At 43.5% G+C, this 14,429-nt stretch overlaps 1 protein-coding gene across 1 annotated transcript in view; it reads right to left on the bottom strand.

The window, feature by feature from the left end:
- SHANK1 (SH3 and multiple ankyrin repeat domains 1) overlaps nucleotides 1-14,429 on the bottom strand; it is a 964,213-nt gene that overhangs the window by 491,866 nt on the left and 457,918 nt on the right. The window contains exon 5 of the mRNA XM_082273843.1: nucleotides 9,015-9,123. Within this exon, the coding sequence (XP_082129969.1) occupies nucleotides 9,015-9,123 (109 nt within the window). The remainder of the gene's footprint in view (nucleotides 1-9,014; nucleotides 9,124-14,429) is intronic.

Raw genomic sequence — 14,429 nt, 5'->3', positions numbered from 1 at the left:
AAATCAAAACTCTCGATTTAGACGTCAAAAAAATCTATGAACAATTGGCCCCCCTAAAAAAAGTACAATTGTATAGTGAGCAAGAGAACAAACTCAAATCCCATTTGGAGGAATTTGGTAAAGATATTCTCAGGAAAAAAGAAAGAAAATACTGGCGTGACAAAAACGCCTTTGCACAAGGCAGGGCCTACAAATGGTCCAACCAACGCCCGAATCGCCGAAACCAATATGGAAGACCCAATGACAGAACAGGACAACCCTACTACTCCTCGGACTCCTCTTCACATACCTCAGGCACGGAACAGCATAAGAGTAGAAGAAGAGATGCCTCAAAACAACAGGTCCCTCAACCTATAACAAATGAGGGGAACACCCAAGGAACACAATCCCAAGATACAAACCAGACATCTCATACCCAAGATACACAATCAGGGGAATCAAGTGTGCCCCTTAGACCACACCAGATGTTTACAAGATCACACATCGACCCCAAACAACCGGGGGTTTTTTTAGGGAAAACAAATACCAAACCTCCAAAAAAACAGAACCCACCGGAGAAGAAACCGGAAGAAGAAAAACGGTGATAAATTTATCATCACACACACTTACTGACGACCAAAAGGAAGTCCTATCCCTGGGACTCTCCTTCTGTCCTAATACCAGCATTGATAGGTTTGAAACCATCAAGGACATAAACCTTTTTGCTAGAAATCTTCTGCTTAAAACCTTCTATCAAAAACAACCTCAAGCAACTCAAGCAACACCCACACTAACGGCAGCCGAATTCAGAGCCATTCGCGATCTAAACCTACTACTCCAAGAAAGCGATCTAGAAGATTGGGACGACCCAATAGAATCTGGCAAAGAACCCGATGACGATGAACAAGAAATACCCCCTGATCAACCAACCTTCAAAAAAAGATCCAACAAATTTCCATCCCTAAATCTTAACCCTGCTATCGCACTGTTCGTGCGTCAAACCACCAAAGATATCGAATCAATTAAAGAAACAAGACACTCATCAAACCTAACTAAGAAACAAAGTCGAGCCCTCAAGGAACTCAGGGACAACGATGACATCATCATTAAACCCTCCGACAAGGGAGGCAATGTAGTAATCATGAGTAAGGAAAAATATAAAAACATGTGCCTCAACATACTATCTAACCAACAATGTTACAAAAAGATCCTACCTATAATGACTCAAACCTACGACCAACTATTCTACTCAAAAGTAGATAATGCTTTTAGAGTAGGCATCATATCCCAGACCCTATGGGAATATATCAGGACACCACATCCAAGAATACCTACAATGTATGCACTACCCAAATTACATAAAAATATGGATGACCCACCTGGGCGACCAATCATCTCGGGTAACGGCTGCATTTCTGAATCTATGAGTAAAGTGATAGATAGATATCTACGTCCTCATGTACAGGAATTATCTTCCTACACCCAAGACACTCTCCACCTCCTCAGGATACTTAACGACATCAGTATACCACAAGAAGCCTATCTAGTCACCATTGACGTGGAATCCTTGTATAATAATATCCCCCACAAGAAAGGAGTAGAGACCGTACAGAAGATATTACGACACCAAAATGAACATGACCTTAAATTTAACAACTTCATTACTGAAATGCTCCAATTTATACTTAATCACAATGTCTTTACATTTGGGGGTAACTACTACCTTCAAACTTGTGGGGTTGCGATGGGGACAAGCTGTGCCCCATCGTATGCTAACATCTATCTGGGCGCTTGGGAGCAGGAATTCCTCTCTGATGAAGAGAACACAATCTACGCCGATAAAATACTCATTTGGCAAAGGTATATTGACGATATACTTATCGTGTGGAATGGCCCTGAGACCATGATTACAGAATTACTAACCAAGATGAACCAAAACAAATACAACATGTTCTTCACTATGATCTATAACAAACAACAAGTATCCTTTCTTGATACTCTCATCTACAAAGACTCCAGCGGAAAAATCGCTACCACACTATACAGAAAGGACACGGCCGGCAATTCTATTCTTCATGCTTCCAGCTTCCACCCCCAACCGCTCATCAACTCCATACCGTACAGCCAATATTTAAGGTTAAAAAGAAATTGCTCAGATCCTGCTAAATTCCAACTTGAGGCCAACAGCTTAACTACCAGACTATCACAAAGAGGCTACACCAAAACCTCACTGCGTAAGGCCTTCAATCGCGCCAACCAGATGGACAGAGAAACACTTCTCTTTAAAAACAAAGAAACAACCAGAACTGAACCAGACACCCGAATCATCACCAGATTCACAAACGAACATCAACAAATCAGGAACATCCTTACAAAAAATTGGTCAATCCTCTTGGAAGAGCCCAGCACATCGAAACTTCTACCTCAAAAACCACCCATTACTTTTAGGAAGGCTGGCTCCCTACAACAAAAATTAGTATCTAGTGAATTTAAAGAAGGATCCAAGAAAGATCCCTGCAGAACCAAAGGGACTTTCCCTTGCGGGAACTGTGCCCAATGCTATGTGATCCGTCAAACGATCAATACTACCTTACCTAATGGGGAACCCTTCCAATCCAAACATTTTTGCAATTGCAAAACCAAGGGCGTGGTCTATATGATGACATGTGAATGTGGGTCTTTCTATATTGGGAAGACCCGACAAGAATTCGGGAAACGGGTAAACCAGCATCTGCAAGCCATGCATATTGGCAACTACTATGTCCCTTTGGGTAGACATAGAGCGTACCATCACAACTACAAAATGCCTAAAATAAACTTCATGGCCTTGGATAGAATCCATGTGCCCCTTCGTGGCGGTGACTGGAACAAGACCCTCTTACAGTTGGAAATGCGCTGGATCACTAGACTCAAAGCTACCATACCACCTGGACTAAACGAAGCACAAAGCTTCCGTCCATTCCTTCCAGGCTTTTCTTCCGGGAAAACGGACTAAAGACTCCTTTTATAATTATTTATAATCATTTAAATAATCATACGGTTTTTCTTTTATTATTATTTATTTTTATTTTTATTTTCACTCTTATATAATTTTTTTATTTTTTTATTTTTTTTTATTATCATTTTCTGTCCACCTTCGACTTTGATTACTACATATCAGAGTGCAAATCCAATCTGAATTGACTATGATCTATTCCTAGGACATGGACCTCTTTTTTCTGATCTTCCAACTGCCCCCTATGTGATCTATCCCTGGAGCCCGACTATTTTCTTTTCCACCTAGAAAATCTCCCCCTTGCTTCCCCTTCCTCCTTCTCCCACAGAAAATTCCTCTGCAAATTCTATGCTGCTAATTCATTTATTATTGTATAATTATTATTTCCTTGTTACTATATTTTTTATTTTCATTATTATATCCACTTCTCCTAGCCTCCACCCGAGACTCCATGAACTCCCGGCACAGGTAGCCCCGAATCCTCATGGATCGGGGCACTTGAACCCGTATGGTTGGTCTCGCACCTCCATGTCATCCCCTCGGGGATGATCCGGCTTCTCGCACTGTGTCGGCGGCCTTCACTGGCACGTCCGCACGGTCTCTGGGGATGCGCTCTTGCTGCACGCAAGCGCCCTCCACGCCGTGTACGGACAATACCAGATAGCATCACGCAGCGCTCACTGCGCATGCGCGACTGCCTTTATAGGCCGGGGAACACTCTGAGCCTGTCAGTCTCTCTCTGACCGAGGGAGAAGGCGGACCCGGAGCCCTTATGCTGTGACCCTGCTTATTTCTACATCTAAACGTAAGTTTTACTTGGAGGAGAGCTTTCATAGATCTCTCCTACCAAGTTTCAAAGGACCACTCTGGAAATTTTTCTGAAAGTGGTCCAAATTACTCTCATGTTAAATGCACACATACCTTAATAAAATTACCTACTCTTGGCAAACTTATTACCTAGATTTCAGAAGCTACCCTGCGGAAGCCTTTTGATATATATTTTCAATCCTATTTGGATCCCTGGACCAGAATCTTCTGCCCAGCAAGTAATTATTATTACTTTATTCACCAGTCAATCTTTGGCTCCCCTTTTCGTATACTCAATCAACCACTTATTTCACCCTCACAGCATACTGTTCCTGCAGCTCCTGGAGGAACTCTGGGAAGGCTCAACTTTAGGAAGTGGACTTATATCTAAAATGTATGTACTTATATATTGTGCGCTTTTTGCCCTACAATTATGGTTCTCTTTAAATTGCCATTACTTGATACCATATATCTCTTTGATTACTTTTAGAATCGGTGACAGATCCTTGATAAAGGCCATAGTTGGCCGAAACATGTCGGATTAACCGATTGGTTACCTCCTCTGCGTATATTCCGGTCCTTTGACATGAGAATCAGCAGAGCAGGATCACCAAAATCAACTCAAGTCACATTATTGTCACTTGTTATCACATCTAAACTCTTCTTCTCTCACTGGCACAATGGGCCTTTACCCATTTTCACCATGAATGTTTGTAATTATATTCATACTTTGTAAATAAATTTTTACCTACTATATTACCTTCGATATCCCCTTTACTCCTGCCCTTAAAATCCCACCTTGACTTGAGGCACCACAAATACCACAAACATGATAGATATACAGTATATATATATATATATATACACACAGTATCTCACAAAAATGAGTACACCCCTCACATTGTTGTAAATATTTTATTATATCTTTTAATGTGACAACACTGAAGAAATGACACTTTGCTACATTGTAAAGTAGTGAGTGTACAGCTTGTATAACAGTGTAAATTTGCTGTCCCCTCAAAATAACACAACACACAGCCAATAATGTCTAAACAGCTGGCAACAAAAGTGAGTACACCCCTAAGTGAAAATGTCCAAATTGGGCCCGATTCGCCATTTTCCCTCCCCGGTGTCATGTGACTCGTTAGTGTTACAAGGTCTCGGGTGTGAATGGGGAGCAGGTGTGGTAAATTTGGTGTTATTACTCTCACTCTCTCACACTGGTCACTGGAAGTTCAACATGACATCTCATGGCAAAGAACTCTCTGAGGATCTGAAAAAAATAATTGTTGCTCTACATAAAGATAGCCTAGGCTATAAGAAGATTGCCAAGACCCTAAAACTGAACTGTAGCACGGTGGCCAAGACCATACATCGGTTTAACAGGACAGGTTCCACTCAAAAGAGGCCTTCGCCATGGTTGACCAAAGAAATTGAGTGCACATGCTCAGCATCATATCCAGAGGTTGTCTTTGGGAAAGAGACGTATAAGTGCTGCCAGCATTGCTGCAGAGGCTGAAGGGGTGGGGGGTTAGCCTGTCAGTGTTTAGACCATATGCTGCACACTGCATTAAATTGGTCTGCATGGCTGTCGTCCCAGAAGGAAGCCTCTTCTAAAGATGATGCACATGAAAGCCTGCAAACAGTTTGCTGAAGACAAGCAGACTAAGGACATGGATTACTGGAACCATGGCCTGTGGTCTAATGGGACCCAGATAAACTTGTTTGAATCAGATGGTGTCAAGCGTGTGTAGCGGCAACCAAGTGAGATGTACAAAGACAAGTGTGTCTTGCCTACAGTCAAGCATGGTGGTGGGAGTGTCATGGCCTGGGGCTGCATGAGTGCTGCTGGCACTGAGGAGCTACAGTTCATTGAGGGTACCATGAATGCCAACATGTACTGTGACATACGGAAGCAGAGCATGAGCCCTTCCCTTAGGAGACTGGGCCGCAGGGCAGTGTTCCAACATGATAACGACCCCAAATACACCTCCAAGATGACTACTGCCTTGCTAAAGAAGCTGAGGGTAAAGGTGATGGAAGGTGATGGACTGGTCAAGCATGTCTCCAGACCTAAACCCTATTGAGCATCTGTGGGGCATCCTCAAATGGAACGTGGAGGAGCGCAAGGTCTCTAACATCCGCCAGCTCGTTGATGTTGTCATGGAGGAGTGGAAGATGACTCCAGTGGCATCCTGTGAAGCTCTGGTGAACTCCATGCCCAAGAGGGTTAAGACAGTGCTGGAAATAATGGTGGCCACACAAAATACTGACACTTTGAGCCCAATTTGAACATTTTCACTTAGGGGTGTACTCTTTTTTGTTACCAGTGGTTTAGACATTAATGGCTGTGTGTTGAGTTATTTTGAGGTAACAGCAAATTTACACTGTTATACAAGCTGTACACTCACTACTTTACATTGTAGCAAAGTGTCATTTCTTCAGTGTTGTCACATGAAAAGATATAATAAAATATTTACAAAAATGTGAGGGGTGTACTCACTTTTGTGAGATACTGTGTATATAATAAGCTTCCCCATTAGAAGATTTCCTATTTACTATATCTGATATATCCTCACTTTCACTCCCATTATGATCGTCACTAGGACAAATAAAAAGGAGGAATATTTCTATCGGGAACACAGCAGCAATACAGACTCCACAGAGATTCTACTCCTTCCACATTCTATAAAATAATGCATTAGGGCTCATGCACACAAAAAAAACATGTGTTTAGCTTCATAAATCGTAAAGCTTTTCATGGCATCTACTGGGCACACTTCCCCAAGGATTGGTCAGAGGTTAGTAAATATTCAAGCTGAGGATCTGAATCTTCCAACTACTAAGCTCTGAAAGTTTCTCAGCAGGGGCGTACTGTGAGGTTGGCGAGAACGGCGCCCGCCAGGGGCGCAGGCTGAGGGGTGGGGGGCGCAAAAACATTGGCAGTGTAGCAGTGAATTATCGCTCCTCCGTGCAGCCTGCGCCCAGGGCCGGCGCTCCCAGTAGGCGAACCAGGCAGTCACAGCCAGGGCTCTGCAGCTGTGATCAGCCACCGAAGAGGAAGGGGAGATTTGCAGTAACTCAATCGGCCTCCTCTCCTTCCGTTGGATCTGAGCGGTGCCAGTGTGCCTTGTCAACTCTCTGCCCATCTCCATCCCTGGGGAATGTGCAGCCATTGGAGAAGCAGGGTGGACGGCATTGTGGACGAGACAGCCGGGATGAATCTGCCCAGGGCCCGACTGGTAGAGCCCTGGCTGCAGCCCCCCCCCCCTCTCCGCGGCTGCCGGCTGGCTACCTATTTAAGTTCACTATTCTCAGCAGAACTAGGGGGAAGGAATCAATTCCACAGCTTCTGGATCCACAGCAGCCCAAATCAGACAATCCAACTCCTCTGACTACAGAGTCAGCCTTTAGCTAAATGTCCCTTGTAACCTAACTAGGTGGGTACTGCATCTGTATTGTAAGGGCCCATGCACAAAGCAACATTTACATTGTACATCAGTAAACCTGCGATCTGTAAGAACAAAATACAAAAATCTGAATCTCCAATCAATAATTTACACAAGCATGCTTCTAAACACATGTAAACTCATGCCCATGCGTACACACGTAAAGAAGGATTTTAAAATACAATTCCGTATCTAAACAGAAACACTTTGTGACCATTGGGTGCATTTTTATATACAAGCAGGTGGCAGAAAGATCCTGTGTCAATATTAGTAAACTTATTAGGGCCATGTGCATGAGCTGTTAGATACACCTCAAATGCATGTTTAAAAGGCTGAAACCAACAAGATTCAGTTGTGCACAAAGTTTTACTGGCTACGATGGGTTTAACCTCCCTGGTGGTATGATTCTTTCTGATTTTAGGTGCTGAAAGCAGTACAATTATTTTGCATGTAATTCTTAAGGACGAGCAGCCCAAACCAGCTATTTACATATATTTTTTTTTTACTGTGCGTTCTTCTTTATAACATCTCGGGTATGATAAAGTGGCAAACACAAAATCAAAAATTATAATATATTAAATGTCTATAAATAAGTTAAAGTATATATATATATATATATATATATATATATATATATATATATATATATATATATATATATATACACACACATACATTATATATATATATATATATATATATATATATATATATATATATATATATACACACTGCATATATATATATATATATATATATATATATATATATATATATATATATATATAGATAGATTGTGCTGTTACAGAGTTAATATTCTCATTATTGTAGATGCAATTTACATAGTATATTCTGTGATTTATTTACCATGTATTTTTCTATGGGTAGGTATTTGCTGCCACCTTCTGGCCTTTTTTGGTAATGCTCTTGTTCCTCCTGTGAGCATGATACATCATTTCCTTGTATGTAAACTCCACCCCCTGCTCTTGCTGTATTTCCTGTGTCATGGCTGCTTGCATTTGCCTCATGTAACAGGGACTCTTGTATTCCACATGCTAGCTAAGGAAAGCATCATCTTTTGACCGCATAATTCTGAAATCCATTCATTCTACTGTATTCCTGTTGTGTGATGTTCAGAATAAACCAGCTTTTGGATGAAACCAGTATTGGTGAGTTCAGCTATCTGAGGAGGATTGTCCGCAGTGACCGTATCTGCTTATACAGGCCAGGCACAGAGGTCTCACAAGGGTTAGATCACTATCACAACAATCCGATATATATATATATATAGTACAGTAAAACTGCCGGAAAGGGCACTGGGGGGCAAACTAATATCAATTTATTTTACTTTGTAATGAAATCAGTGTGTTTGTGTTTTTTACTTTTCAAATTTGCCGCCGGTTCCACCCCCCTGCGAGCGTCATGTCGCAGGAGACGGAAGCCAGGGCTCACAAGCATTGGGCGGAAGATCCAGCCGCTGTATGCCGAAGGGACACATCGCTGGATCCCGGCGACAAGGTAAGTAACCCTCAACCAGGATCCAGCGATGCTCCTTGACGGTACCCAGAGTGTGGCTCGAGGTTACAGCTTATGGCAGTGAAATCCCACCCCGAGCCACACTCGGGAATACCGCCAGGGAGGTTAAAGACAGTTTTTAGACCAGACACCTTGATAAACCCTATGAGGCACATTGTTTTAGATGGAATGTGCCGTTACTAAGGAAACTATATATATTCATATTATACACTATATGGCATTTGTATATTTTTAGTGATATTACTTACCTCCTGTTTCTGAATCATGATAGTTTGGGTCTAGGCCTTTATCCAGCAACCTGGCCACCTTTTCTGCAGAACCGTGTTGCACATATTCCAAAAATTTTTTCAGACCAGCCTGTAGTGAAGGAAAAGGACATCTCAGCACAGTTTTTACTTTGCACATGTTCAAACACGACATCAAAATCATTAAAATTACTATTGCGAGATGTCATCAAACATAGTGGTCCCCAACCCCCGTATCCCAGACCAGTACCAGTCCATGACCTGTTAAGCCCCGTACACATGTACAAAAGGATACAGCTTTGGAAGCGATCGTATGGTAATGGAGCTTTCATCCGTAATTTTACAGAGAGACAAACAGGAAAATGTTTCTGGCACGATACCAGATTGTATGATTTTTATTTATTAAGTACAGTTTGCGTCCGAAAATACAATACAAATACATTACATCACTTCCAAATTTGCATTCTGTTGTACAAAAATGTTTGTACTTTTTGTAACCTATTTGTTTTTCGATATGGAGATTAGCATGGAAAAAAAAAAGGGGCTATCATTTGCCCGATAATCTCATTGTGTGTACTAGGCTTTAGGGCTCTTTCACACTATCCGTCCGTTGGACGGACTCCATTTATCTCAGCGGGGGATCGATCCGTCGATCCCCCGCTGAGCAGGAGGATGACAGCTGTGTCCCAGCGCTGTGTGCGGAGACACAGCTGTCAGTTCCTCATACATCGCTATGGGAAAAGACCGTCGGTCCGTTCTCATGAGATCCTATCCAATCCGATCCGCTGGACGGATGGAAAATAGGGTTTCCATCTGTCCAGATTTAACTGATCGGATGCCAGCGGACATGTCTCCGCTGACATCCAGTGCCCCATAGGGATGCATGGGGGGACCTTTCAGATCCGCCAAAAAAACAGACAGGCGGATCTGAACAGTCCGCCTGTGTGAAAGGGGGCTTAGGAAACAGGTTGCACAGCAGGAGGTGAGTGGTGGGAGAGCTAGCGAAGCTTCATCTGCATTTACAATCATTCCCCAGTGGCAGCATTAGATTCTCATAGGAGTGTGAATCCTACTCTAAACTGCATATGCGAGGAATCTAGGTTGCGCGCTCCTTAAAAGGATCTAATGCTTGCTAATCTGAGGTAGCGCTTGAATCATTGCGAAACTATCCCTCATCCCGTCTATGGAAAATTTGTCTTCCCTGAAACTGGCCTCGGGTGCCAAAAAGATTGGGGACTGCTGATATAACACGTGTACCTCTGTAACTATCTTTCTCAATTATAAAAATATGGATATATATTGGAACCCTTTAGTCAGTTCTTTATTCAAAAGGGATAGATGTTGCAATGTGTACACATTCTGTAGCTGCTGACTTTTAATATTAGGATACTTACCTGTCCTGGAATCTACCAATGTTGGCACCCCAGCCAATGTTTTCATTGGCTGTTGTGTGCCGCCGCTGCCACTGCCGTCAATAGAGCCCGGCCGTGAAACCTTGCAGCTTCATGGCCCGTTCCCTACTGAGCATGCGTGAAGCAAGCTGCACATTCTGAATGGTGGAGCGGCGGGTGATGGGGGCCGGACTTTTTACGTACTCCGCCGTGGCCAAGTCCGCCGGAAGTGGGGACGGGTACCTGTCAAAAACAGGTACCTGCTCTCCCCCTGCAGGCATTGCTAGTGTTTTTTTGAGCACATGTTTGGAGTCAGACATGACATCTGAACATGTGTATAGGGGGTATATATACACACCCATGTCTGTATATATACACCTAGACATATATAGGTGTGAAAGGAGCAGAAAAAAACTATTTGCGCTAATGAAATAATTAACACCAATATAGTTACGCTCCTATCACACCTATATACTGTATGTCTAGGTGTGTATATACATATAAGTATGTGTGTATATACACCACTATACACAAGTTCAGATGTTTTGCTTGCCTCCAAAGAACCCAAAAAAATGCCCCAAAAAACGCTAGCGTCAAAAAAAAAAAAACGCCCAGGTGTGTTGTTGCAGGCATTTTTTGGGGGTTTTTGGAGGCAGGCAAAACATCTGAACTTGTGTATACGGGTATATATACACACATACTTGTATGTATATACACACCTAGACATATATAGGTGTGATAGTAGCAGAAATATATGCTTACGCTAATGAAATCATTTATACTAATATAGTGTATAACACCTATATCTGTCCAAGTGTAAAATACATATAAGTATGTGTGTGTACACAAGTTCAGATGTTTTGCCTGCCTCCAAAACCCCCAAAAAATGCCTGCAACAACACACCTGGGCGTTTTTTTTTTTTTTTTTTTTGACGATTGCGTTTTTTTGGGCATTTTTTTGGGTTCTTTGGAGGCAGGCAAAACATCTGAACTTGTGTATAGGGGTATATATACCCCTATACACAAGTTCAGATGTTTTTCCTGCCTCAAAAGAAGCCAAAAAATGCCCAAAAAAACGCCTGCTATTAAACCGGCAATGTGTGAAAAGCGAGAAGCCAACAACCTGTGTTATAAGTGACAAAATACAAACAATTTTTTTTATGGTTCTGGACATGCTACAGAGCTGAAACTTCACAGGTACACTTTTTAGACCCCCGACCCCCCCCCCCCCCCCCCAGATACTAAAATCAAAAAATCTCTTTTTTTTTTTTTCAATAATTGCCTCTCTATCAAAAATGACAATTTTTAAGAACTTTTTTTTGTGTGAATAATAGTCCCTGGGGCATGACCCAGAACCCTAGGCACTTTTTAGGGGCATTTATTGTGTTTTGGGGCATCAAAATGGTGTTTTTTGATTACCGAAGTTCGGGTCCCATTGATTTCAATGGGGTTCTGAAATCCGGGCCGAACTTTCGGGAAGTTCGGATGTTCTGGCCGAACCGAACTTTTGAAAATTTCGATCATCCCTATTTATGATTCCCAATTCCACTCCCTTCTTTGATTGGCACCCACAGTATATCACAAAAGTGAGTACACCCCTCACATTTTTGTAAATATTTTATTATATCTTTTCATGAGACAACACTGAAGAAATGACACTTCGCTATAACTTAAAGTAGTTTACAGCTTGTATAACAGTGTAAATTTTCTGTCCCCTCAAAATAACTCAACACACAGCCATTAATGTCTAAACCGCTGGACACAAAAGTGAGAATACCCCCAAGTGAAAATTACCAAATTGGTCCCAATTCGCCATTTTCCTTCCCCGATGTCATGTGACTTGTTAGTGTTACAAGGTCTCAGGTGTGACTGGGAAGCAGTTGTGTTAAATTTGGTGTTATCGCTCTCACTCTCTCATACTGGTCACTGAAAGTTCAATATGGCACCCCATGGCAAAGAACCCTCTGGGGATCTGAAAAAAAGAATTGTTGCTCTACATAAAGATGGCCTAGTGAACGTTGATGGCAGGTTCCTTTTCGTTAAGTTCACAATTAAAGGTCAAGTGTTCACTTTTGCGAATATTTATGCCCCGAATAAACAGTCCGTACCCTTTTTTCGACGTACACTTTCCCTTTTAACGGAATTCCAGGCTGGGACGCTGGTGGTGGGGGGTGACTTTAACGTTGCCCTTTCCCCGCTGCTCGATGTGTCGTCGGGCACCTCCACGCTGCCGTATTCGGCCTTGCTAGCTATCAAGACCCTGTTGCATGACCTTCTGTTGCACGACGCCTGACGTACGTTGAATCCTGATGTCCGGGACTACATGTTCTTCTCCCACCCCCACAATAAGTACTCCAGGATCGACTACGTCTTTTGCACCATACACACGTGCAGATTATCTGCAGACTTTTGTCTGCAGACTTACCTTTTCTATGTAGTGCAAGGGCCTGCCGGATTGCATACAAATTGAAAGTGTTTAGGTTTGACCTCATATTATATGGTTTTGGTAAGTCTGCAGACAAAAGTCTGCAGATAATCTGCACGTGTGTATGGGGCATTTGTTTCCCAACACGCTCTTCCGTCCCTGCTACGTGCTTCCATAGAACCCATGGTCCTATCGGACCACCATCCTATTTCCATCACACTTCAGATGGGGTCAGACACCCGTCGCTCTCACACCTGGCGCCTGGACAATTCGCTTTTATCTGACCTGACTTGTTCCGCCGAAATTGCCACCTCCTTGCGCCAGTATTTTACAGAAAATGGTTCCCCGGTCACTTTATGGGCGGCGCATAAGTGTGTAGTCAGGGGGATGTTCATTGCCCTAGCAGCTAAGTGAAGTAGGGAACGGCGGGCACATATCACATCACTCACCGCTCGCATCCAGGCCCTCGAACGCTCCCATAAGCAATCACTCGCGGCACAAACCCTGTCGGCCCTTACACAGGCTAGGCAGGACCTCCTGGAAGAAATGGGTAGATCCACTAAAACGTAAATTCGCCCTGCTGCAGCGCAATTTTTACGAATTTGGCAACAAATCGGGCAGCATGCTGGCGAGAGCGCTCCAGGCCAGGAAGGCCACCAGAACGATCCACTCTATCACTGACCCCAGGGGTCGTAAGGTGTCCTCCAATATTGACATAGCTGACCAGTTTCTTTCTTACTATCGCTCCCTGTACAACTTACCTAAGGATCCCTCCCGACGCTCGTCCGTAGACCGCGCCAAACGCATTAGGTCCTTTCTGCAACAACACTCTCCTTCCCTGCTGGCTGCTGCAGATCTTGAATCCTTAGATGCCCCGATAACCACGGATGACATTTCGTTGGCCCTTAAGCAACCCAAACCTGGCAAGTGCCCAGACCCCGATGGGCTCACGGTGGGATACTACAGGTCCTTTCCCGAGCTCTTGTTATCTCCGCTAACACATTTCTTCAATGCCTTCCCAGACTCTCCGACCCCTGGCCCGGACCTCCTGGAGGCCCACATTGTTGTGATTCCCAAGCCAGGCAAGGATCCTTCCTTGGTTACCAATTATAGGCCCATTTCCTTACTTAATGTGGACATTAAGATTTAAGCTAAAAATTCTTGCTAACCGCCTCCTACATTTGATCCCCAGCATCATCTCCCTCGATCAGGTGGGGTTTGTCCCGGGCCGTGAGGCCAGGGACAACACCATTAAGGCCCTCAATGTCCACCACTGGCTCACCTCTTCCCGCACACCAGGCTTTCTCCTGTCGCTCGACGCGGAGAAGGCATTCGACAGGGTGGCTTGGGACTACATGATCGCAACCCTGGAAGCTATTGGCATCTCCGGCAGCATGCTAGACTTTATTCGGGCCCTATACGCCGGCCCCACTGCCAGGGTGCAACGACCACCTATCGGATGCCTTCTTGTCGAATGGCTTGCGTCAGGGCTGCCCCTTATCCCCCCTTATTCTTATCCTTACCCTGGAACCCCTACTTCGCAAGCTTAATTCGAATCCGGACATTACTGGTGTGACTGTAGGTGCCAAATCCTACAAACTC

The sequence above is a fragment of the Pelophylax lessonae genome (assembly GCF_965119305.1).
Source record: "Pelophylax lessonae genome assembly, chromosome: 12".
In the NCBI taxonomy this organism is placed as follows: domain Eukaryota; kingdom Metazoa; phylum Chordata; class Amphibia; order Anura; family Ranidae; genus Pelophylax; species Pelophylax lessonae.
The sequence above is the reverse complement of the archived record's forward strand: the minus strand, read 5'-3'. Positions and strand labels throughout refer to the sequence as shown.